The 26,055-nt window shown below is 41.1% G+C and overlaps 1 protein-coding gene and 1 long non-coding RNA gene across 3 annotated transcripts in view; one reads left to right on the top strand and one right to left on the bottom strand.

Moving 5' to 3' along the window:
- Positions 1 to 3,774: 3,774 nt before the first annotated feature.
- COLEC10 (collectin subfamily member 10) lies at positions 3,775 to 23,694 on the bottom strand. 2 transcript variants are annotated; one of them, XM_003205244.5, is made up of 6 exons: positions 23,256 to 23,657; positions 12,316 to 12,387; positions 10,340 to 10,411; positions 8,292 to 8,345; positions 7,116 to 7,211; positions 3,775 to 5,672 (listed from the first exon to the last, which is right to left on the bottom strand). In XM_003205244.5, the coding sequence occupies exons 1-6, from the start codon at positions 23,401 to 23,403 to the stop codon at positions 5,281 to 5,283; spliced, it is 834 nt and encodes a 277-aa protein (XP_003205292.2). In that variant the 5' UTR covers positions 23,404 to 23,657; the 3' UTR covers positions 3,775 to 5,280. The 2 variants fall into 2 exon arrangements, with proteins under 2 accessions (XP_003205292.2, XP_085077738.1); XM_085221612.1 differs by lacking the exon at positions 12,316 to 12,387 and having other exon boundaries at positions 23,256 to 23,694.
- Positions 19,780 to 26,055, top strand: part of LOC146544788 (uncharacterized) — a 29,667-nt gene continuing 23,391 nt past the window's right edge. Inside the window, exon 1 of the long non-coding RNA XR_014882655.1 lies at positions 19,780 to 22,812. This is a non-coding gene — a long non-coding RNA (uncharacterized LOC146544788). The remainder of the gene's footprint in view (positions 22,813 to 26,055) is intronic.

Here is a 26,055-nt window from a genome sequence, read left to right as displayed (position 1 = left end):
CTTCCCAGCTGGGGGAATTTCTGCGAGGTTAACTCTGTGCTTTGGTAGGCTACTACTGTGTTTTGGTAGGTCACTGCTGCTTTCTGCAAAACAGGGTGATGCAAGTTCCTGGCCGCACCCACATACTGAAAATCCAGTAAAACTTTTCCTCTGTGTTGAAACATCAACGTGGAGAACCTTTCCAGGCCCAGGAGGGTGGGGTGTGGGGCTGCACTGCGTGCCGCAGGTAGGCCGAGATCACTGAATTCTTTTACGGTACGCTGTTCTCCCCTCCCACAAGTACAAACTAACCCAGATTACACTGTTGCTTTGATCTTCCTCATTCTTTCTTATGCACGTTGAGTAGATTAAGTGTGACTTTAACAAAGAAAAAAAGAAATGGCAATCCATGCCTTTTGTATAAATGTGCAAATTTATACAAGACAATTCTAGAACAATGCCTTCCAACATAACCAGAAGCTGATTGCTCTCCCTGTGACACATTTACCATTTTCATCACACAGTGTGAAATTACTTCTCTTTACAGCTGTTTCATGTGGTTGAACTACAACTGAAATGGAGCATTGAAGAGTGTATATGAAACTAAGTAAAATGCCCGTATACTCCTGTGACTGCGGTCAAGAATGTGGAACCCCATTGCTTTTAGTATTAAGTATTTTTTTTATTTTTAAAGTGGTTGACTACATTAAAGGCAGTGAAAGAAGTGGATCTACTTTATGCCCATGTGAGATTGCTTGGGATGCTTGAAATAAATATATTCCTAATGAGATATATTTGTAATATATTGTGATATATTGTAATCTTTTTAATTGGAATTGTTCAGAATATTATACTGCATATTATGTGCATTCCACTCCTGATGCCAACCGGAGGTTAATGCTTGCATAGAGGTGACAATCTACAGAATATAGGAGATCATGAAGTCCCAATTCTCTCAGTGCAAGGTGAAAACTGAAGTACTCCTGGTATGATGTAGCAAGATCTTACGCAGCTTGACTTGTTTGTCCACAAGCAGATGTATCAGGAGGTTGGTGTGGCTGAAAAGGGGCTGTTCCTGCTGTAGCAAAAAGGTAGAAAAGAGGAGGTGGAAGCAGGGATAGGCAGCAGTGGAATAATTTTGAAATGCTACCTTCGTATATAGGGCAGCATTAGGAAATTCAAAGCTTAAATGAAAGTTGAGACTTGCATAGGCTAGGGTAACAACTTCTACCACTTTCTGTATCAATCAGAAAAGGCTGAGCAAAGAAAATGTAGCTGAACGAAGCAGGTGATGCAGTGACAACAGACACCTGAAAATGAAGCATTCTATGGTCTCTCTGCCTTCCTTATCAACATATTATCTCATTCTTCTGTGCTTAGGGAAATTGTTCAGAGAATGATTAGCAATAGCTGATGGCTGAGTAAGGGATTTCCTGCAAGAGTTTCATCAGAAAGCTCCATGGGACCAGACAGAATGCATCCAAGGTCCTGAGGAGAGTGGTTGCAAGGCCTCTCTAACTTGGAAAGATTATGGTGAACATAGCAGTTTCCTAATGTCTGGAATAGGCAAATGTTCCTTCCTCACAAATGCCAAAAGATAACCTGGGGAGCTTTGAAATCATCATCATCACATTGGTCCCTAAGGAACTTAGAGTAGTCCTAATGGAGTATATAAATGAGAAGAAGCTGACTGGGAACAAACAGTTTGGTTTTTCTAAGGGTAAATCATGCCTGAGCAGCCAGGTTGCTTTCTGCAATAAAATGACTGGATCTGTGGATGAGGGGGAGCAGTAGATGTCATTTACCTCAACTTTAGCAAGGCTTTTGACACTGTGTCTCCAACAGTATTTTTTGTATCAAATTTAGGACATTATGGTCTATACACTGAAATTGTTTAACATCTCTCAATTAGCTGGAGGAGGTGACAAAGTCCAGTTTCATTAGGTTTCACACGCCACCAAATTGGAGGGAACAGCCAATACACTCACAGGCAGGGCTGCCATGCAGAGGAAGCTGACTTGGCTGGAGGGTTGGACTGACAGGAACCTTAAGGAGCTCAGCAAGGACAAATGCAAAGTTTCCTGCAGCTAGGAAGGCAGAACTCTAGACTGAGACAGGCTGGTGCTGACTGATTTTATAGAGAAGTACCCTGGGAAATCTGGCAGACAGCACTGCCTATGACACAGAATGGGGCCTGGCAGCAGAGGAGGCTCACAGAACCCTTGACTGTGTTAGCAAGGCACTGCCAGGAGATTGAAAAAGGGATTTTCCTCCTGGTCATCGCTTACTAGACCACATCTAGCCACTGTGCACTTTTAAGCAGCCCCATTCAGAAAAGGCATGGGAAACTGTAGCATTTTCTGCTGAGGATTGTGAGGAGGAGGTAAGGGAAGTGGATTTATTCAGCCTATTGAAGTCACTTTACATGTACTTGGTGGCTGTCTGCTGAGACCTGTAGGAGAGTCTTTGAGAAAATGAATCAAGCCTCTACACAGTGGTATCTGGTGTAAGTGCAAGTAACAGAGGGATAAATTGAAACAAGAAAGTTTCAGACTGGGTATGAGGAAAAGAAAAACATGGGAAAAGCATAATATTGGGATTAGGTAAAATGGTTTAAGTACCCTGCTCCAACAGACCACAAATCCTGAATAGTCAGACACCATTTCCTGTGCTCTTGGATCCAGCCACTTCATGTAGAAACCTAAGAACCTTTACCCACCACAGTGATTTTCCATTGGCTAGCAATGAAACCTGTGATTTTGCCCAAATTCTTAATTATAACTGGCATATTTTTCCTGCAAAACACAGCTATAATCTGAGTTAGTGCAAGCTTAAGCTTGTGTCTGCATGGTACTGTGCTATATGGACTTACCTGCCAGGTTTCCTGTATGGTGCAGTGTCTTATTTGGCTTGGCCTATGAGCTAGACTTCTTGGCAAAATTAACTGAGACCCAGTGATGCAGGAATGGTTTGCACAAGCACATGATCTTGTGTATGTTGAAAATCTGTGCTGTTATCCTCTGCTGTCCCTCTTCTGTAGTTAGCAAAGAAACAGCCAGCCAGGGTCTACTTGCCCAATGAATGCACAGTGGCTAGAAGGGTTGTTTTTGTTTATTTTTTCTATAAAAAAAAGAGTGAAACTGGTGTGGTCAGTGAGATGGAGGCTAGAAGCAGTTGCAGCCTTTCCACTGCAGAAACCCAACTCAAGTCCGTCACTTACTTCCCTCAACCATGGGAAGTCATTCCTTCCTATGTGTCGGGCATAGTCCTGGGTTACTTGTAACTTGCTGTTTGCTAGAAGGGTAAATGGACACTTGTTCTTTAATTTCGTATGTGAAGGAGACAGCCTGGTCAAATCTTAGGCAGAACTTGATCCTACAGCAAGAGTATTTCTGCTGCTTTACCTCCTCCTAGCTTTAAAGTTCCTCTTAAAGAACAGGAAAATGGCCTACTAATGATGATTGTCAGCATAAAAGGAATGTTTGCTTTTTGTCTGCCAGTGATTCCAATAGGGTCAGACAGTTCCAGAATGTAGACCCCCACCCCCACCTCCCAATCTGGCAAGCGTGTTTTTGTACATTTTGGGTGAGAGGTAAGGATAGGGAGTCTGGGAAGGTGAGTACAAGTGCGATGGTGTCTACCCACTGGAATGTCAGTGTGCCATTTCCTCATGACTAGTAAGAACTGACATACTGTGAGTGTCTGGACCTGACCTTACAAAAGGCACTACTTTTCCTCAAGAAACTTTTTCCATTAATTCTTTATCACTAATCATTAATGATTCTAAAATCCAAATAATTTAACAAGTTTATTACAGTAGATCCTAAAAAGTGTAATTGTGCTTGATGTTGGGGAGTATAAATTCTCAGGGAGGGAATAATTCAGGATGAGGTACATTGTGCTAAGCAAACCTGTTTGCTGAAGTACGCTCATAGCATAGTTGGGAAGCAATGAAAATATATGTGGTCACACACCTGCATTCTTGGGACTGAATAGTTCCCTGGAGGGTGTGTAGCAACACAGGTAATTTACTGCTGGTAGCAACAAATGGTTTTCTGGAAGAACAAGTAGCCGATAAACTGGCTTAGAAAAGTAGCTCTGAGTCACAGAGTCTCCTGGGATGCTTTGGTGTTGACCATTGCTCAGAGAAGAGCTTGAAGGCAAACTACCAGCTGGAAGATGGTATGGAGGATTTTACTGTCGAAGAGCAGGCTGACTAAGTATGACAGCTGTGTTGTTGCCTTTGCAATGCTGTATACAGCTGCAGAAGGGAAACTTAGAGCTGACCCTCTGTATTGCTCGCTGATGGGACTGCCTTCATGTCCAGCTCTTTATATCCAGAGAAACATTTTGCAACCAATGCTGAAAGTGACCTACAGTGTGCATTGGCTGCACTATGACTAGTGCCCAGTGTTCTCAGCTTCCAGATAGCATTTTTCCCTTTTTAGTCCCAAGTGGGGGAGAAAATCTACACTTTCTTGCAGAGAACCGGGAGTCTTTACTAGCATCTCCTGCTGTGAGGAAAGGTGAGACTTTTAAGCAGCATGAGGAAAGACTAACAATAAACAGGCTCACTTCTGACGGTAAAACGGATGCTGTGTCTCAGGAGCATCCTGGACTTCAGAACAGTCCTGGCAGTGGTGTCGTAGAAGCCACGTGAATGTGAGCTCTTCCACTGTATGCAGGAATGTGTTCCTTTGGTATTAGCAACGATATGAAAATCTGATCCATTATGAACATGCTGATGTGGATAACTGAGTAGCCAGGCTCTGACAGCAAATTCTGCACTGTTTGTTTACAGCCTACAGCAGTGGCTTTGCTTCCTTTGTATTGTTTTCTTTATGTTGGACTTTTCTAGATTCTTGCACAGTTTTTTGGAGGCATCAGAGGCTAGAAGTGTTCTTTGGTTCTCAGATTGCAGGCAAGCTGTGCAGACCTGCAGAAGTGCCATTGCTTTGTTCCTCACACCTCAGCCAACCAAGCAGGTGATTGAGTGAGAAGCAGAGATAAGTGTGTCCTTCACAGCATTAGTGAAATCATGTTTGCCTCCACGTGCTTTAAATTTTCCCAACCACCCTCAATTATACATCAAAATGAAATAAAAATTCACAGTTGGCTGGATGCCCCTGCAGACCTGAGCTGGTTTTATGGTCACTATGGCCATATCGCATTAGTTACTCTTGGTTAACCCAGTCTGTGCTGGATTGAGCCCTATCCTTGTTTATCTGCATTCCCTACAGTGGATGAATGAGGAGGGGTTATTGTGTGTACAGAAGGTGCCAGACATCTTTTGTTGCACATTTATTTTCTCTTCTTGAGGAACTCACAGATGAAGTAGATGGTGACTTGACACTCAGAGTCATTCCACTCTCCTGTGTTGAGCATTTCCACACAGTCCTCTTGGCCTGTGGAGTCGTGAGGCTCCCCATCCTTCCAGTTACTGTAGTTTTGCAGCAGGCTGCTGTCTGCATATACAAACTGCCCTTCTTTTTCCATGTCATTTATCCCGATGAATGCTCGGAAAAGGCCACTTGAGGAGATGTAGTTAGCAAGAAGGGCGTTGGTTGCCTCATCTTTAGGCATGGCCAATGTTCCTCCTCTGTCCCTGCAGTGCATCACGGCCTCTCTGTAATTCTTCTCTTCTTTGACAATATAGTAGAATTTTTCATCCGTCTCCCTGATGCCTGCTATAACTTTAAAAGAGAAAAATAAATCTTTAATGGCATTTCAACAGTGACTGAAGGTTCTTCTGTTCCACCATGACTAGAAAATGGTTTTTACATTAGCATTAATAAAAGGAAGATAGGTAAATTGTTCCCACCACTGAATTTAGAGTGAACAATAAAGACATGATCGGAGACTGATGCTACCAGTAGGAATGACAAGAACCTTACACACATTCAGTCCTGAGTGGCATGTGTCCTCTGTGAATGTTTTCTACTGGACATCTGTGAAGTTACCAAATCAAGGCATGCTGAATGGACAAGTAGCAATGAATAACTCTGGATCACCCTGGTTGCTTTGTATACTATTGCCATATTGTGCTCTAGATTGTGAAAGAATGCTGTGAGATAGGAACATGGGGGAGTTGAATAGCTGGGGCCTTTTCGTTGTAGATGAAAGTCAAAGAGACTGCTAAAATAAGTTGTTTTAAATAGTGCCTGTTGTTCACAGCTGATGTAGCCACTAAGAGACACTGAATAGGAAGGAAAGTGTGGCTGCTCAGCAACTTTAAAAGACAGATCTCTCAGGCAGCAGATATCTTAGTGAATTAAGCAGTGCCAAGAAGCATTCCTGGATAGCTGGTTCTAGTTTGTCCCTGCTCTTGGATTGCTGGAGTAGTCCTAGTCACAGCTTTGGCTGCAGGCAAATAACAATCCCCGAGTTTTGGAGCTACTCCAGAAACAGTCGAGGAGTTAGCAGAGGACCAGTCAATTCTGTAGGATTTAGCAATACAGATGGGAGTGTGCCAGTTGCCCATAGAGCCAGAGAATGGCCTCAGACACATTTAATATCCAGATTAGACTGAGTCCAAGAAGTGGTTGTGGAGCCTTTCCAAAATCTCTGCTACAACAGGAAATGCTCTTCTTTCCTTTCAAGAGGGGCATTTTGCACTGTCCTGCTGTCAGCACTGCCTATAGACATGACTTGTTACAACCCATGTCTTTGGGGTGTTGTTATCTCTCTTATTACAGAGAAAGATTCTTTCAGTGAAGGGAGGCATGAGAGGAGCACCGTGAATGAATGCAGCAGCAGCAAGATGAAGAAGTTTCTAGTGCTTTTTCTGGCTCTGTGGATCAGATTGGCACAACATTTTCCCTTTTGTTGTGTGAATGGCCAGTGAGTCTGAGGGTGAGCAGGCTGAAAATGCTGAGGCAGTTAGCAAGCTGTGCCTTGTTCTGTCATGATTATTTCTGCTGTGCCATTGATCATTGTTGTACTGTAGTTGCTTTCACCAGCTGCTTATATTCTTACGGGTGCCAGACTTCCTTTTCTGTATGTTTTTGGAGTGCCTTGCACAGTGGGACCCTCTGTCTTGGCCTGTATGCTGCTGTAGAACAGCAGTAGGGGGAGAACAGCTGTGATAAATGTTGTAAGACCCAAATAAATCACATCAAATACATGATGATCCTTACCATTCTTTACAAACTTGATGGATGTGTTAAGCCGAGCAACATTGATATTCAGTTGTCCAACAACTCTCCGGTACCTTCCACAATCACAGACTGTGCCTGTTGCAATACAAAGGACAGAGAATTTATCTGTTCAGAAATATATATATATATATTGAAGAGAAAGGGTTTGCTATCTTCCTTCCACCCTTATCAGTGTAGCATTTACACATTCAGTGCCCTTCTTATTATCACGTCCATCTGACTGTGGATGTGTGGTTTACCCTGATGATCTCACAGTGTTACATCTGAATGATAAATGTATCCTTTTGCACCTTTGCATCCACTGACAGCAGCAATCCCCTAGACTTCTGATAGAAACAACTTCACCACTGTTTTCTCAGTAAAAGCTTATTTGAAGTAGGCATTGAGGTGGGATTGGAAAAGCCTTGTTGGATGGACCACGTTAGCTGAATGCAGCTGTGGTACAGCAGAAATAGTTGATGCCAACTCAAATAATCAGTAGCTGTCAAGCACCGAAGTCTAGGTTGTATTTTTGGCTTTTAAACTGAAATTTGACTTGATATAGGGTTTGTTTCTTCCTCTGTAATTCTCAGGAAGAAAACAAGTTGGTGATGGTTTCTCACTAAAGCCAATCTGATGAACAATATGGAATGCCTTAAAAATGAACACAGTTGGACACTGAAGGTGGGAAAACACCCATGGTTATTAGGACTGAGAAGAACCTTCTGGGTGATCAAATCCGAACTCTCCTCCTGTAAGCCAATGTGTTGCATTCATTTGACAACAAATTATGATATTTCTAAAATTACATACATTTTTGTCTCGGTGCTTCTAAGAGAAGACTATTAAAAGAGCTCATTCCTTTGGTATTCAGAAACTTTCCAGTTTTCAGTGTTAAACTTCTCCTTACCTGTTGATGCATTCAGTTTTATGTTATTAACCATTGCCCATTCATTTATATAGGTTCTCTCTATTCTGTGTAGCATCACCATCACTCATGTCGCTAGCCTTATTTTGCTAAACAAAACTTTTCACACTCTTCCTGTTTGTTTCACCCATTCTGAAGTTTGTCTGTGGGCCTCAACATTTTGTAAAATTCTAGACAAACCAACCCTGAAACAGAAAACCCAGCATAAGCAAACTCAAGCATTCTTCAGAGAAAGATGCCCAGCATACCTGCTTTTCCTTTTTTTCCAGACACCCCTGATATGCCTTTGGCTCCTTTGTCACCTGGATAAAGAGGAAAATATATTCTCAGATCTCATATGGTGCATATGTCAGGGGAGCATATCTGAAAAATCTGTTTAATAATATATTAGTGGTGTGCTTCTAATAGGAAGGCCTAATGTACTGTACTGGCCAATGCGCCAAGTCAAACAAGCCATGATTAATGAAAATAAGTGAGAACACTTTAATAACTAACTTGCCGATAACACAGGCATGTTGTGTGCTGCTGGTTCCTGGTACTGCTTTAAATATAAACTGCACCATGATCCCGAGAGGCTGCAAGCACTCAGGAATCTATGGCAGGTGAAACCTGGCCACTTGCTGCCTTGCAGGACCTTCCTGGGTTTGACAGCTTCATGTCAGGACAAGGCAACAGATGAGGCCGGTGGGTACTGAGGCTCAGAATTCATGTGTGCAACTGCTGTTTGTGGGCAGCAGTTAGCACCTGCACAAAATGAGGTCACTAGGGAGCAGTGTTTCATTTCAGATATAGTTTATGGAAAGATGATTTATTTTCCTCTTGCTTTCCTCTAGTTCTGTACATCATAAAAAAAATGGTGGAAATGCTTCTCCAAATGTCATGCTAATATCTAAATACAGGTGACCAGCCTGTTTTTTAATGATCTCAGCTATAATTTGACAGCTGTCAAAAGTCTCAGCTGTGCAACTCAGGAGCAGATGGACTTTGTCTGAAATTAATGTCAGCTCTTCTTTTATGAATTAAAACCTTCAGAAGCCAACTAATGTTAATACATGCTCTCCCTCGTTGATAGCTATGTTTTGATGTGATTATTCTTTTATATGGTCGTATTTTTTAAAGAAAGAAATCAGTAACTGACTGGCATTGCAGTTAGCATTGCTTGGCACCCTGCCCACTTATGTGCTGAAATTTCAGGGTTGCTTCCTTAAGAATTTGAATGTTTAATGGTAAGTGTAAAGAGTGACTTAGTGGCCTTTGCTTCTGCGCATGAAAAAGGAAATGAGAAAAAAAGACCCACGTACGAAGGGCCAATAAATTGTACAATCGGGTTGACAGACAGCTTGATTTAAAAGCTTAGAGCATTGGTTTACTTTCAGATAAACAATTTGTGGGATTCTTACATTCTAGTTTCCTTTGGTGATTGAAACCACCTTAGGAGATACAGCTATCTGTGTCTTCAGTTGTCTGGGTGTTTTGAAAATGAATCCCCTAGGCCAAATTCTTTTGTTCTTCTCTGATAGTGGGGTTGGCTGGAGGCCATCATAGGTTTATTAAAAGGCACTGGTGTGAGAAGCTCCCATGATAAGTTGTTCCACCCACTCACCTGCTTGGCTGGATCAATTGCTTGGTTAGAGACCACAGAGTTCCCCTTAGGATAGTAGATCCCTGGTGAGCTGCTAAGGCAGATCTCACTATGGCAGAAGTAATATTTCTTCTTCTTCAGCTCTAAAAGGAATACCTAATTTCTTCAGGATGCTAGAGCAATAATTTCATGGAATGATTACCCAAGTAGAGTTGGAGTCTACCTTCATTTACGTGGAGTAGTTGTTCTTTGTTATGTAAGTTCTCTCTTAAAACTCTTAAAATCCTCTCCTGACCTTGTTATCCTACACACTTCTTGCACAGTGCAGGTGTGGCATCCTGAGCAGCAGCAGGGTATTGGCTCAGGCCCTTCAACACTGGATACAGAGGCACAAATCTGGCTTTCTCTTTTTGAGGTAACAGAGGATTTGTGCTATTTATCACCAGGCCCAGATTTCCCCCTTTCTCTTCTATCATCTCCAAGGATTGATTTCTTAACCTATTGAGCAAACTATTTTTAGCCAATTAAGCGATATATTGCATGTGGGAAACATAAATATTTCAGTTAGCTCTATTCACTGATCTTTCTGCATAATTTTCTTTGGAGAGCACCAGCTGCAGCCAGTATTTGATGATACTCCATACCTGGAACTCATACAAAACACATATTTACTTTGAAGAAAAAACACAAGAAAATTACCAAGTCGGGGCTTACCTTTTCCTCCAATCGGACCGATTTTCCCAAGCGTTCCCTGGTCACCGACATCCCCCACAGTTCCTTTGTTTCCTGAGAGAAGAAAAATGAGGAAGAGTACGGATGACTTCTGTCGTTCCTTCCCCGAAATGCAACCCCTCTACTGCTGCTGTTTTTTCTGAGCATGTCAAGTCCCTGTGTAAGACAGACACAGCAAACATGCTCGTGTGAGTATACACACGAACACATTGCAAGCTTTACAGCTTTAGCTTTTATTTAGACTTGCTTGTACCAACCTGGGCTGCTGAGGCTCTTCTGTTAGCCTCAGGGCTGCTGGCATCCCCACTCTTCTGGCAGGGAACAGCAAAGTGACTCCAGTGCCAGGAAAGCACTTAAACCAGGTCTGTTGTGGCTGCCTGCAGCTCAGATCACAGCTGCTGGGGGACCAGTAGGACTCTGCAAAGCAGCTTAGTAAAACTGCCTGTTCATCTGCCAGAAACTTCATATTTTCATATAGAAAATACAAACTAAAACTGCTAGTGAGTATTCAGATGTTGATTTTACTTCACAACTAAACCGTACCATCAGCAAGTTGCTTGGGAAGTGTGTCTCTTTTCTGTTCCATTTTTTTAAAATTATTATTATTTTACTTTATTACTATTTCTCTACAGTAGACAAAAGCCTTTGCTTTGCTCTGGAGGTGAAGTTCTCATGGCTTTGCTGGGAATCCTTCTGGAAGCTGAAGTGCACCTGTAAGGACCTGCTGCTTGCACTGTGCTTGCTTCCCAGTCCTTGGAGCACCAAAATACTGGTTGCCTTTCTGACTGGCTAGCAGTGTAAGTTCTGAAGTAGCTGGTTGATAATAAGAGCGCAGCTTAGGAAATCTCACTTTTCACACTGAAGATAACATCACTAAGACGCTTCTTAAGGATTTGGCTGTTTTTTTTTTTTTTTTACCTGATCTGCTTGAGTCTTACCTGATCTAATTAAAGTAAGATGCGAAGTCCTCTGAATGCATTTAAAAATGAAAAAGATTTTTATTATAATAGTAATAACAGGACAATTTTAAAGATTCTATATAAGTGAAAACCTTACTCTTAGGATAGTAGACCACTGTCAAGGAGAAAATAATGTGGATATGCATTACCCGCATTACTGGCACCTTACGCTTTGGAGTTAATACATGCAAACAAGGCTGATGCTGTCTTGTCTGGTGGCGCAGAGTGCTGTGCTCAGGCAACTGAGAAGGTATGAGATTTATTTAAGAGAGCTGAGTCCTGAGACATCTCATGCTCTTTGCTCTCAGCTCTGATGCTCCTGCTTGATCAGAGGAACTGCGTTTCTCAGTGTGTGCCTCAGTTTGCTTTTCTGTAAAAGAGGGACAGCTGAGACTGAGTTTTGCTGAGCATCATGATTCAAAATTCACTTTCACCTGAAAGATCACTTCATAACGTAACAGTAATCTTCCTGATTATACGTATCATCTGGGAGGGTGTCAGTCTTCTGGATCTCACTCATGGTCGCCACTTGAGAAAGCAGCAGTCAATGTGCTGGTTTATTATGTGACTATTTACATTTATTGTCAGACTCTCATTATGTATTGGCAGGAATTGCACCAAGCTCTCAGAACATGGTTAGGTTCACTGATTAATGTTTGACAGGCATTGTGAAATCCACTGAGCAAAAGGAATGAAAAGCATTAAGTAGCACTGATCTTAAATGCAGTTGTACGTATTTCTTTACTGTGTGAGTGGTGAGGTGCTGGAACAGGCTGCCCAGAGAGGCTGTGGATGCTCAGTCCCTGGAGGTGTTCAAGGCCAGATTGGATGGGGCCCTGGGCGGCCTGGTCTAGTATTAAATGTGGAGGTTGGTGGCCCTGCCTGTGGCAAGGGGGGTTGGAGCTTCATGATCCTTGAGGTCCCTTCCAACATGGGCCATTCTGTGATTCTGTATTAATATTCATCTACCAATAATAGCCAACAAACCATCATAAATACCTTTAGGTCCTTTTGGTCCAACTTTTCCTTGTTTGCCCACTTCTCCTCTATCTCCTTTTTCACCATCATCCCCTTTCACAAACAAACAAACAAACAAACAAACACCAAAAACATAAAGTAAAACATCATTATACATTTCACCCAGTGTAGTAAATGCAGCAGTACATCCTCAGAAAGTCAAGTTTACAGTCACCCTTATTCAAAACTGATTTCTTTTTATTTCACATTGAAGGTGCAGTAGCCATGGGATACATTTCCAATGAAGAGCTGACAAATCTGACTATTAGGAAAAGCTAAAAATTTTCCCTTTTGGAGAAATTGTTCCAGTGTAGGAATTCTATAACACCAACTCCAACTCTTATTCTTCAAGGCCTAGTAACTGTAAAGCAGATAAATAAACAGGCGTTCACCTATTGGGAAATCTGGGAGAAATGCCAACGGAAGCAATTGGAGTTTATTAATTTTCCTCATGACTCTTGAGTTCAAGCTATTTAGATGCTATAGAAACAGAAAGAATGTAAATGTATTGCAATAGTTCTTTACATGGACATAGCATTTAGTACAGCAGAAGTCTTGCCTTCATTTTTTTGAGAGGTGGCATATGTTAATATAGCAAACATGTTTTACAGTTACTCCAAAATTTTATTTTGAATTAGTCACAGAGTATTTATAGGAGGAAAATTCACTGTGTTACAGTAGTGCAGAGATTTCCCCAAATGAGATCAAGGTCCTGTTACACGGATTACTGTGTATATCTGTAGAAATTATTGAGCAGCTTACAGTCTAAAAGAGCAAGACTGCAATGAGAAATGAGTAAAAAATATCATCTACTTTAACACTGCATATAGTTTTTTCTTGGGTTTATGCAGGAAAACAGAAAATGGGGATGATTTTTGTATCTTTGTATTCTTAGTTTTGATCCCAAGATCCCATCTTTCCTCTTTGCAGTATTACATGACAAGACCAATGACCTGTCTCATTGAGGACAGCGTCTCCAGCCCTAGCAGAAGGCTTTCGTGGAACTGAGTGTGTTGAGGGTGACTGTTCCCATGAGCAGTGTCATTAGGGTTTACCTGGCTGAAGGACTGCAGCCAGTCAACATGTGAAGAGCAACTGGTTATTCTACCCTGCAAAGATTAGTTCTGTGCCTTTTAACCCCATTTATATTTTTTGTCTCTATAGCATCCTGAGACAAAAAGGTCAAAGATTTAATTACGTGCTGGGGGAGAAAGTAGCTTCCCATGTTGCTTTCAGTTTGATTGCTTCATTGGGTACCCTCTCTCGTTGTTTTGTGAAAAACATCACCCACTCATTTTTCATTTACCTTGTGCTACTCTTGTAGCCAACAGGCAGCATGTCATGGGATGCTCCATGGGGTGATGAGAGATGAGAGGTAGTGGGTGTTAACATAGTACTAGGTCCTCTATGTGTTGGATATGGGGACTGGACTGAGTTTGTCCCTGTATGCCACAGAAAGCTTTAGTGTTGAGACCCTTTGGAGGAGATCAGGCTCACCCCATTAGTCAGGGTGTCCTAGGGGGTGGTGCAATGGTCCAAATAGAAGGTGATGCAAGGCTGAGCTGGGGGAGGAAATGCTCCTTAGAGGAAGGGACAGGGAAGACACATGGCATATTGTGTGCTGGTACACTTGGCTGCTTTGTTTTCAACACCAGCTGCCACAGGACAAAACTGGAAGGGAAAAGCTTATGAACAGCCAACAGGAGAATTTTTAAATGTCTTTTTATTCTTACTGATTCTTCAAAGATACTTGAGAAATCCATGTATATTTCCAAAAGCCAAGCTTCTTGAAGCTGTGATGAGGCTGTAAGTCTGAGCCTCAAGCTGATGGAAGGATGCCTGCTTGTACTGAGTTCTTGCCTAGAGGTCATCAAACAGCAGAGCCAGAGAATTTGCAGTTTAATTTTGCTGTTTACCTCAGTGTAAGCATCACTTACGATTGAGAAACTGAGCAATTGTCCTTTCCAAACCCAGCTATGAAGCCCTTGAGAAAACTGTAAGAGTCACTTCTCAGTAGGATAGAAATTCAGAAAAGATTCCCAGAGGCTGACAAAGACCTTGTAAAACATGGTTCCAGGAAAAGGTTAAGAGCTGATGTGATCATAGTCTGCAAACCCATGCAGGGGAGGAAATGTGTGATAATAGAAAGGAATCAGGGTGTGATTCAAAGACTGGAAAAGCTGGATGAATTCTGACTAGGAAGGTAACATGAGGTTATTTAGAAAGTGGGCCATGCTCTCCAACAGGGGAGGCACACCTAAGAGGCTTCACTTCCAGTCCTTACCTTGCAATGAATTCCCTTATGTACATGCAATATGCTGCAATTCTGGCTCTGGTTTAGAAACAGCCAAGAGAATTTCTTTGGCCTGTGTCATGTGGGAGAGCAAACCAGATTCTTGTGAACCTTTCAAATTCCACCTGTAACCCTGGCAGTCCTCACCACCTGTTAGCCCAGCGAATTACCTTCTGTATGTCTCACAGACTGCTCTGTTGGGTTAAGGACTCTGTTGAGACTGTTGTTTTCTACAGAAAAAAGCTTTTATTTATTTATTTATTTATTTATCTATTTATCTATCTATCTATTTATTTATTTATTAAGAAATATTGCTTAGACACTTAATCTTAGAGCCCTGGGAAGAAAGTCAATATACCAGCACAGAAGCTGTGATTACTTTTCAAATGTGTTTTCTTTCTATCTCAGCTACCATACAGAGCCAATAAAAGCTGCAGTGGCTTTTTTCTGAGGAACTTTGGAGCAAGTTTTGCACACATGAGGCTGCCAGAGATGAAGTTCGGTTCTTGCTTGTCAATCATTAGACTGAGAGCTGGCAAGTTAAAGGGGTAAAAGGTGTGGGAAAGTTTGCTCTGGACACTTGGGGAAATTACGAGGTCCTAGTTTTTGCTCAAGCCATGAGAAAACCTAAGGAACAGGGCAGGAGGATCTGTCACCTGTTTCATCTTTGCATAAAGTGGCGTACCGTGCTCTGCCTTAGTTCCCATACTCTGGAAATGGAAATAAGATGAATTTGCCTGTCTGTAAGAGAAGGACAATTCTGCTTTTCCTCCAAAATCACATCTGAGTATGGATAGGCAAGTATAGAAGCCAACAGTATTAATGAGTGGTACCATTTCATTGTTAATTTAATAATGAATTAAACCAAATGCTTGATAATATGGTGTTACAATTATCAATCCATTGTGCCCAATTGTAGGTATTGTGTGATGTCAAATTTTGGCAAGAAATGTGAATTCTTGGGTTATGCTCCCCCCTTGTGGTTCTGCTGTGATTTGCAAGGAGATAGGAGAAACTGTGAAAGATTGGTTGACCTTGTTTTGAACGGGGTTGAGTTGGCTTTCTCTCTAATTTCTAATAAGTATCGTTCCTTTCCTTCTTGGACTTCATGTGGACAGCATTTCACTGTAGTAGACACTTTTTAGGTTTTTTATTTTTTTTTTAATTTGACAGAATTCCAAATCTGTGCTCTGGTCAGAGTGTTTGAATTGTTGTACTGCTGTGCTTTGTGCTCTGTGACTTGTCTTACAGGGAAAAAAAAAGTTCTGATCCTCATATGTTTTAATCTATGCCTGGAATTTAAATTTTCCTTTGTGCTGCTGTACATTTGGAGAAGTATCAGGTTACGTTTTAATCCAGTTAGCAAATTGTAACCTTAAAACTGTTGCTGCAAGGATCTCAGATAATGCATTACATTAGCACCTGAAGCATGGAGGGAGCACCTGTAGCAAACAGGTGAAGCAAGACCATCACTCTTCTTTGTTCATATTCCTGCGAGCTGGTTAACTTCTATGTCACAGATTTTAAACATCATAGAATCATTGAATCATAGAATCACAGAATTCTTAGAGTTGGAAGGAACATTTAAAGGTCATGTAGTCCAACTCTCCTGCAATGAACAGGGACATGCACAGCTAGATCAGGTTGCTCAGAGCTCCATCCAGCATGACCTTGAAAGTCTCAAGGGATGAGGCTTCCACCATCTCTCTGGACAACTTGTTCCACTGCTTCACCGCCCTCACTGTAAAAGACACTTTTCCTTATATCTAACCTAAATCTAACCTCTTTAAGCTTGAAACCCTTGTTCTATGACACAGACACTGCTAAAGAGTCTGCCCCCTTCTTTCCTGTAGATCCCCTTTAGATACTGAAAGGTTTCTCTCAGGTCTCCCTGGAGCCTTCTCCAAGCTGAACATCCCCAGCTCTCTTAGCCTATCCTCATAGGAGAGGTGTTCCATCCCTTGGATCATTTTTGTCGCCCTCTTCTCGATGCGTTCCAACAGGTCTATGTGTCTCCTGTACTGAGGACTCCACATCTCACATGCAGTACTCCAGGTGAGGCATCACCAACACAGAGCAGAGGGGCAGGATCACCTCCCTTGCCCTGCTGGCCACGTTTCTTTTGATGCAGCCCCAGATACAGTTGGCTTTTTTGGGCTGCAAGAGCACATTACTGTCTCATGTCCAGCTTGCCATGCACCATTACCCCCAGATCCTTTTCCTTTTTGACACTGTTGTGCTCTATCCTCAAATAAGTCTTTTGTTGTCTGATTTGTACTCGCAAATGGAGGAAGTATTCAGGTTAAACAGTTCACTTATGTTTATGTGGATGCAGCCCCATGACAGCATGACTGCAATTCTGCAGGCTGTGTGGGGTCTAAAGCTGGAACTGCTGAGCTGGAATCAGGCTTGTCTCCGGGAGCACACAAAACCCTCCAGCTGGATTTAACTGAGAGTTTTCCATGTGTGCTGACAAATCACAGCCTGAGTTAGCTGCAGTTCTTCATTCCTGACCAAAAATACTCCATAGATGCTAGTGTTCTCTAAGCCTTTCTTTTACAGTGAATCAATTAAAATGCATCCTGTGAAGCAGAAAGACCAAGAAGACTGTATGGGTCTGTCTTAGGTTTAGTGTCCTATTCTTTGCCACTATCTGAACTCATTTAGCACACATCACAGTCCCTGGTACCTACCTCCATGCTCCAGGGCATAACTACCTTGTAAAATGACAGAAAATCCTCTTTTGGTAGGCTAAAGCCCAAATCTGAAAAAAGTAGAGAAGTCTTGAGTCATGGCTGATATGCTGCAGGGAGAGAGTGTGGTTAACCTTGTTTTTTTTTTTTTTTTTGGACATGGTGCTTTGCACTACTTGCCTTGGATGCATTTAGCATTTCTAGGCAATGAGTCCCCACCACAGAGGCTTTATACACAGTATGCCATGTGGCTGTACCCTGTGATCACGTTACAAGCTCTGCTGTTCTCCGTGGTTCATGCCTGGAGTCCTGCTACAGGCACGGGGCCCCTCTCCTTTTCTGCAGACACTGTGGGGAGGTGAGGTGATGCCACTGCGCTGAATGTTAAAATAAAGGAATAATGACCTGTATAATTCTGAAGCTTTGAAGCTTTTCCAGGATTAACTGACTGCCTTGGGAAAGCTTTGCACTCACTAAGCTTCTGCAGCACCTGCATGCGTACAATCCATTTGAGAGGTTTGGTCACCAGAGGGAGTCACCGACTCTAAGAAATAAACAAATAAAATAGTTTGTCTTTCCATTGCATAAGTGTGTCATAGCTACGTCAATGGAAAGCCTCAAGATTTCCTCTAATTTCACTTTCAGTGTCCTTTAGATCTTTAGCAAATTTCCCGTAGCTGTGGGGATTCCTGTTTCCAAGCTATATATGACAAGTGAGGACAGGATTTCTTGTGCTGTCTTGGAACTAAATGAAGTCATCTGTCTGGAGTTGATTCAACACAATGTCCCTGCCTCATTCCTCTTCCCACCAGCCCTCAGCACTGACCTGCATATTTCCCTCCCACTCTGTCTGATTTTGAGCACTCATCTCACCCTGCATTTAATGAATTATGAAAATGAGAAGGGAAACACTAATAATGCTTATCATACCCATTTTTAGTGAGCTGAATTAGCTCAGTGAGAAGTCTCATGAATAAACAGTTGAGCCAGTACAAGGGGAAGGTAGAACCCTATGGTCAGAGTGATGGCTCTCCCTTTTTGGAAAAGAACCTGACTGCCTCATCCAGCTATAGGGCGTCACTTCAGTTGCAGCCGCTCTTCCTCATGCCCTGCAGGAAACATGTAGTGCTGCACTGGTACCACTGGTTTGTACCAGGAGAAATATAAGTGTTTTGCTCACGGGTTCTTATCTTTTTTCACTCATCTCCGTTAGAGAACGGAGACTCAGTCACTTTTCCTGCTGAAGTGGAAAGAATCTCGAGAATAAATTGGATTCTCTGCTCACTTTTCTGTTTTCTGCTTCTAAACATCCATTGACTTCACTTGAAATAGCCCCTCATTCTATTGCATTTCATGAGTCAGAATCAAATTCTTAGTAGGGTCAGTGGAGCTCTGCTGACTTGTATTACTTGAAACTGTGGGCCTTTGTGCATGAACAGGATATATATTGTGTCCCTAATAGCACAGTAATAATTTGTATTATTTCCGATACTCCTTTCACTTGATTTGTCCCAGTTTAAGGTTCCAAACCGGACCTCCCACCGTTATGATGTGATCTCAAAGACCCATAGGCTACAATGGTCTGAATGAGGAATCAAACCTACACTGGTAAGAAATACAAACCCAGTATATTTTGAATTTGCATTTAAGTGCCCTCCTGCATGCTTTGTAGCTCAGGCTGAAAAACTTAAGAAGCTTAGCATGTGCTAAAATATTTGAAGGTAAAAATGTGTAAAAAATAGAATTATGTGTTGATTATGAGCTGCTTTTCAGATCAAACATGAGGCGCTAAGAGGGAAGCTTAGTTATAGGTTTGAGCAGCCTATAGGATGTGGTAAGGCGTTTCTTATTTTTGGAAGGAAATGTGGATAGCAGCATATCTGGTTTCTGAGAGAGTTTTAGGTTTTCCAGGAGTGGAATTGCATAAGAACAATTAAAGCTAAGAGATGAACAGCTATACAGGAGACCACAGTAAATGCTATTTTGAGGTGCTAGCCAATGTCATAGAGTTTATAAGCACCATTTGTCAAAAATAATAGTAAGGAAACACTTTACATCTGAATTGCTATGGGAAACTCTTTGTATTCTTCAGTATTCATCTCATTCCAGTTTTTCAACTTGGATCTTACTCAAGGCCTTTGAAGTCCTGTGTCTGGATTTCAAAGGAAATGAGCTGGGACCTGGGACAGATAGCAAGATCTAGAGTCAAACTTCAGGAACACTGAGCTCCCACAAGTCCACGTGAAATCAACTGCAGTCTCCGTTCCACACTTGTGTAAAGCCATCCCTATTCTTCTTCTACCCCTGTTCCTACTTTTGATGAGAGTTTAGGAGTTGAAGTTTTAGCCTTGGCATTTTTCTTCACAATATTGTTGATGACTCATTTATTGTGGCCAAAGCATGGACCAACAACTGGTGCTTTTTCTCTCATAGCATTAACTGCTGCTTCCCCACAGTTCCTCTCAAAGCAGCAGCCACCAGCCTATTTTGAGGCTTGGGAGGCTACAGGGCCATGACTACCTTGCTAGTCTAAGCAATTGGCTTCCCTGAAACATTCATTGCTTTATTTATGCTATATCTGGTTTTGTGTGAATCCAAGAAGTTAATGAGTGCAGAATTTGGTCATTATTGTCCTACTTAATCTACTGTGAATAAGCATTACCTACCTTATATTTTCAGAGATCTTACACCAAACCATTCCAGCTAAATCCAAGTCATTCATAAACATCTCAGGTCAAACACCAAAATCAGTTACAAGTACTGAAAATGTATTTGTACATTTTGCTTCTCTTTTTTTGTATTTTAATAAGGGTTTAAGAAATTGCTTCTCAGATTTCTGTTTTTAGCTCCTGTACCAGCCAGTTTGTGACATACCTCAACAGCTTTTTCGTGAAGGCAGGACAAGACAGCCATTGCACTGGGGCTACATTCATTGAAATAATTCTCTTTTTGAGACCTTTGAGCATTGCATAGAAAAGGAGACTGGAAGAGAAGTAACAGCTTTTCCTTTTTTTTAAGTTTTTTTTCTCTTCTTTTTTTTTTTTTTTTTCTTTCTGGGTTGAAAATATATAAATTTTCTTTCCATAATTCTGTCAAAACAGTTTTCATTTTCCTTTGCTTTCAACTTGACGGCAAAGCAGCAGATGTAGGGGACTGAGAGGGCTGGTTTTGTATCACACTTCACCAGCAGAGGTCAGGCTGAAACTCCTATTCATTTCTGATTCTGACCTGTTTTGTTCAGATAGACTTTCATCGTAGTAACTCAAAGTGCAAAAGACTTAAAGGACGTCTACTGCCTTCCTTCTGTTCCTGGGAGATTGTATCCTTCCAGAGTATTTTCTAGCTGTGTGTTTTCTGGTTCTGCTGGTTCTCTTCAGGAGCGCGAGAGTGCAGCACAATAGGTATGAAGACTTTCCTGATAATCAATCCGGAATTACCCTTTCTTTTCATCTCATCGCTCATATCATACTTCCCATGTGACACCCCAAGTCTAAGCATAAAAAAGGGTATATTTCTGAAGGGGAAGAATTTGTCTTACACAAATTAACCTGGACAAGTTACAAGCAGCTTGTACAAGCAGCAGCTGTTTTTCAGGACACCGAACAGGTGATCTGTAGGGTGAGAATGCAGAAATGTCAAGTGCTTGGTCTTGTAGCAACTGTGAATGCCTAGATGATGAAGTGAGTAATGAAACCTTTAACGGTACAAGAAACAAAGGGTGACAAGTTCAGAATCTCTACAAATATTCTCACTTCTCCCTCAGCCTTCTCACCTTCCTTGCTGTGTGATAGGTAAAGCAGCACTGCTGCTGTGTAGTACCAAGGCCAATCTCACTCATAGCCTAATCTAGCTTAATGAAGCTACCACAGCCTTGCAAAGCTATTCAAAACTCTTTAGTTCTTTACAGTTCTAGGTGCTTAGTTCCATTAGATACTAATGCCATGTAGAAGGAAGTTGCTGCAACAGCAACCTGGCTTGTAGTGGTAGGAGAAGCTGACCAATGTACTATGGAAGCTCAGCATCTCTATCTTGTGAGAACACCACTGTGTTCCACCATAGCTGAAGACCCTGAGCAAATTAGAGGCAAATGGTTAACAAAGGAGCATAATAAATAGAGCACAGAAAATAAACCTTACAGCAATGGAAGTCAGAGGTTTGTCCATTGTCAGGGTTTAACTATCGTCTGAGCAGCAAAGTGTTGCCTGTGGCTGTTGTGTGGTCCTAGGCTTGGATCCTGTGTTCTGAGTCCTTAGGCACAAGACAGTTAGAGGAAAACTGGATCAGAACAGACTTTCTTCTGTCATATTAGGTCAACGTGTATCATCATCAACTAGAGGGAATGCCTGAGGAATAGCAGGGTAGTCACACACCTAGCCTGCTCAATCTGTAGTTGCCCAGATGACTGGCAGTCAATCAGTCTGCTCATTGAGAGATGCTTATAGCTGCCTTGGATGAGCTCAGATCTGGTAGGGACTGAAATGAGGCTATAGGATCATATCACATTAACTTCTGATGATCTGCAGTGGATTTGAGCCAGTAATTTAGAGTTGATTTGCTCAACACTTTTAACAGTCATAGATCTTGGCTATGGTAATGTAATTTTAGAGTGATAGTGAGGACCCTGCCAATAGATGTTTGGCTCCTCTTGTATCTTATTATCAGCCAGGAAGCAGTAGAACTGATAATGGCTAAATCCTGATTTTCTCAGTATCACACTTGCAGAGAATCATATCTAACCTTTAAATGCTCTCTGTCACAGCTAGACCAGAGAAACCAACTGGAATCCCACTACTCTCACACTGTCCAAAGACCAAGTCATTAGCCGTGTGACTTGTTAAACACAATTCTGTCAAACTTTGTTCTTCAGCCTCACATTACTCATATATTAATTAAACAAACTTCTACTTGCTCCCTTCGGGATCATTACATCTCTCTGCATTTATGCTGTGGCAGCAAAAGCTAAAGCTTGAATTGTAATCATAAAGAAATTAACTTGCTGATTAAAAATAGTCCTTTAAGCAACATGCATTTGAATAATCCATCATAAAAACAAATTAGTCTGGAGCAATACTTTTGACTTGATAATCTTTTTTTCTGCTTAAAATTTAAATCAGTTGCATTTTTTTCTCTTATTCTGATGCCTATAGAAAAATACAATGAATTGCTAAAAGAAGGCAATAGTTCAAACTGCAATAGCTGTAGTGTTGAGTATAGATTTTAGATCTGTCGCTGCAAGATAGATTTGTATGTCATAGTCCTAATTTTCAGCTGTGGTGCCTTCAGGCAACTGCACTGACATTAGATACATTATACAAAATGCAAGTTAATGCAGAAAATTTGCTTTTATATATTTGCAAAGAATTTTGAAGATAAAAGAAATGCACACACCAGAGCTGATCGAGTTTTTCTTGAGGTCTGTAGTGAAGGTCCTGTTTAATTCAACAGGAGCTGCTGGATCAGGTCTGAATGAATGCAGCAGAACTCTGCTTACAGGTAAGCACTTGGAAATAATGTCATTACAGTCATTTTAAATTTTGCACTTCTCTCTCCAACTATATGCAGAGTGAGCTATTAACAGTTCAGAATAGGTGCTTTCTTTCAGACAAAGTTCCTCAATTTATGGCTACTAACAGTACTGGTTGTGTGAGGAATACAAGAAGTAAGAGAAGATTTATGTGGCTGGAGAAAATTGAAAAAAGACGCATTTAATTTATATGAAAATACGTGAGAATATGTAACTGAAGAAGAAAACAAATTCAAATCTCCTTGCTCTGCCATTTTCCCCCGTTAGAGTTTCACTTTTCTAGATGTTTTTACAGACAGCAGTCCGAGATCTTTCATCCACATCCCATACTGCAAGCCCTCCACATTTCTCTTTTCAAAAAAACAGCCTCTATCACTATTGGTCTCAGCATTAGTAACCTGATTTTCCTCACCTTTTGGTCCAGGTAAAATAGTGTGTGACGAGCAGACATCTGTTGTAGGTCGATTATCAACATCAAAACCAAAAATCTGAACTTGGAAGATGAAAAGCACTACTAGGGTCCCATATTTCCTTAGCTGTTGTTCTTTCTTTCTGCTCATCCTTGCAGCTTCTCAGGAAATGCCTTTCATTGTTACAGTCTTAACAAATGCAGCTGAATCAAAAATAAATGCTCTGCTAACTAAAGCAGTGCAAAGATTGAGAGCTACATGCAAGAACAGCTAAATAAAGTGAAGAAAGGAGTTTGATGATGCTGTAGTTATTTCTGTCCTGCACATTATCCAGGATATTTATTTTACACTGACAGCTGTTTATTCCAATTTATCTCTTATCTGTGAGAAGTTTAGCTGTTTTTGCCTTGGAAAATTTCTTCAATATGTGGGGATAATCTCTTTTATCATTCGTTTTTCTTTTTGGCACTGATTCTTTATACCCAGCTTTTCACTCAAGAGACAAAAGACTGTGGTATTTTATCCAAGTGGATACTAACTAGTAATAGGACACTTGTAGCTGTTTTTTTGCTGTAAAAATAATTCAGATTCCTTATAACGAGTGAAGAGACTCCCATGAGAGCTTTCTGCCAAGGAGATCTTTAGGGATGATGGACTAGCTCCGAGGCTGCTGTGGGTGGATGTCTCTGGTGCAGTTTGCTTTTGGATGTCATCTACCAGAAGCCAGCATATGAGGGATGAAAGTTTGATGTTAACAACAGATTTTTGAGCCAGAAACCCACAAACGATGGTTTTATGTTTACCAATTTTTCCACAATGTTTTCTCCAAGTCCAAATTCTGTTATTAGACGCAGTACTGAAGGACAAACTACAGCGTTAAATCCAGAGTAGGGTGAGATTGAATGAGTGCAGAATGTCCTCCCATACCATCTTTCCCCTCTACTCACAAACTAGAAGAGACCATATATCAGGATAATGGTATAGCACATGCCTCAAGGCCATACTGTCTTTGCTTTTTTTCCTGGGTTGCCATGGAAGATGTCACTGTTTCAAATCTGCATAAGTTAGCTGTCAATTTTTCAGCAGGATGCTGGGATTTTGAAAATAGGTGTAGGAGCCCTCAAGCATAGAGGAATGGGTAGCATGCAACACCAATAGGTATAATTTTGGAAGGAACTTTCACAGCTATCCATCCATCCTCCTAGAGCAGCCTTCAGCTTTCTTTTAGTAAGAACACAGTAACAAGGAAGCATAAAAGAGGAGATGACTGTTTATAATCTGTCCAGGAGTTTCATTAACTTCTGATTTCTTACACAATGAAGCAGAGCACCTCTTTAGTACTTTAGTACTATTAGCGTGTGTATTTGCTTTCCATCTCAGATAAAAAATGTATTTCCTGTAATAATAGCTTTTGAGATGCCTTCCTCATTATTTTAGACAATATTAGTTCCTTAGTTTCACACATTAGTCTTTCAGTGGACAGAAAAAGTAGCAATACTGGTGTGAAAGTGGCTAACTTTTCTTTAAGGTATTGCAGAAAGGCTTTGATTTCAAGCTCTTATGTGGGATGAAATTTGGCCAGAGCCCAAGGAAGGGTGAAGAAGCTCCTCTCCCTCTTTCTTTCTGGTCAGAGACTGTTTCACTTTTCAAAACTCTTTTGTTAAACTATGTACAGTACTTTTCATAAATAAATAGTGGTCTCATCCATAAAGAATGTAATCTAACTAACACCTTCAAATGTGGCCTTCATAACAGACACCATAGCTAGAGAAGTGAATGCTGGGATTAGAGATGGATAGAGCTGTACCAAGAATAAACTTGTTCCTCTGTGATTTGCACTGGGCACTGTGCCTCTGACTTGTACACTGTAAATCTGCTTTATTTATCTTCTTCTCTTCACTTTCCATTTTGTGACCAGAAGGTCAATGTAAGAGCAAGAATAGAGAGTGTAGGAGTGGGAAGCTAGTGTACTTAGCTTTGGAGGAGGCATTTTGGGAAATGTTGCCAAAATGACGTGAATGATGCTATCTGTTCCACAAAACTGTGAGACTTGCAGAGAATTTTTTGTTATATATCAGTGATAAAGGGGGGTATATTTAAGTAAGGGAGGAAACTAGTCATTTAACCAGTTAAATTACTGACTGGAACAAAACAGATAGCTTTTTTTTTGATACTACACTGTTAACAATCATTTTCGAATGTTCTCATTTCACATTAGAAATAAAATCAAATCCCTACAATTTTTTTCCTCCATGAAATTCACAGAAACTCTAAATACATAGCTAGTAATAAAATTTAATATATACAAGAACTACTTAAAATGTAGGAGATCCAATTTTTTTTCTCTCCATAATTCAAACTAGTTTTTTACAGCCTTAAGGATATATAGCCTTATTACTGGGCTGTTTGATAATCAGTTATGTCTTCCTGTATGTTGGACCAGAAATCCTATCCTGAGGCTAGGAAATCGGCCTTAACAGGAAATCCATCACAACATAATGCTAGCACAAAAGCTTGGATTTTGGCAAATCAATATTTATCAAACCAGTTTCATCGAAAAATCCTCAAGCAGCCTCAGCGCTGATGGAGATTTAATGAGGCACACTGCCTATTGTGCATGTTAATTCTTATTGAATCAGGCTTTAGGAAGTGTCTGTAGGCAGGAGAGAAAAACAAACTAGGCAGTGTTGTCCAGACATAAAAGACATAAAACAAACATTTCCTAAGGCGTAAATGTTTTACAAGAACCTTCAGAAGGCAGAAAGGAAAATCCTGAATGATTCTGTTGCTTTGAGTCGTGCA

Source organism: Meleagris gallopavo, chromosome 3 (genome assembly GCF_905368555.1).
Source record: "Meleagris gallopavo chromosome 3, MGAL_WU_HG_1.1, whole genome shotgun sequence".
NCBI lineage: Eukaryota > Metazoa > Chordata > Aves > Galliformes > Phasianidae > Meleagris > Meleagris gallopavo.
This window is presented reverse-complemented; position numbering and strand designations above follow the sequence as displayed.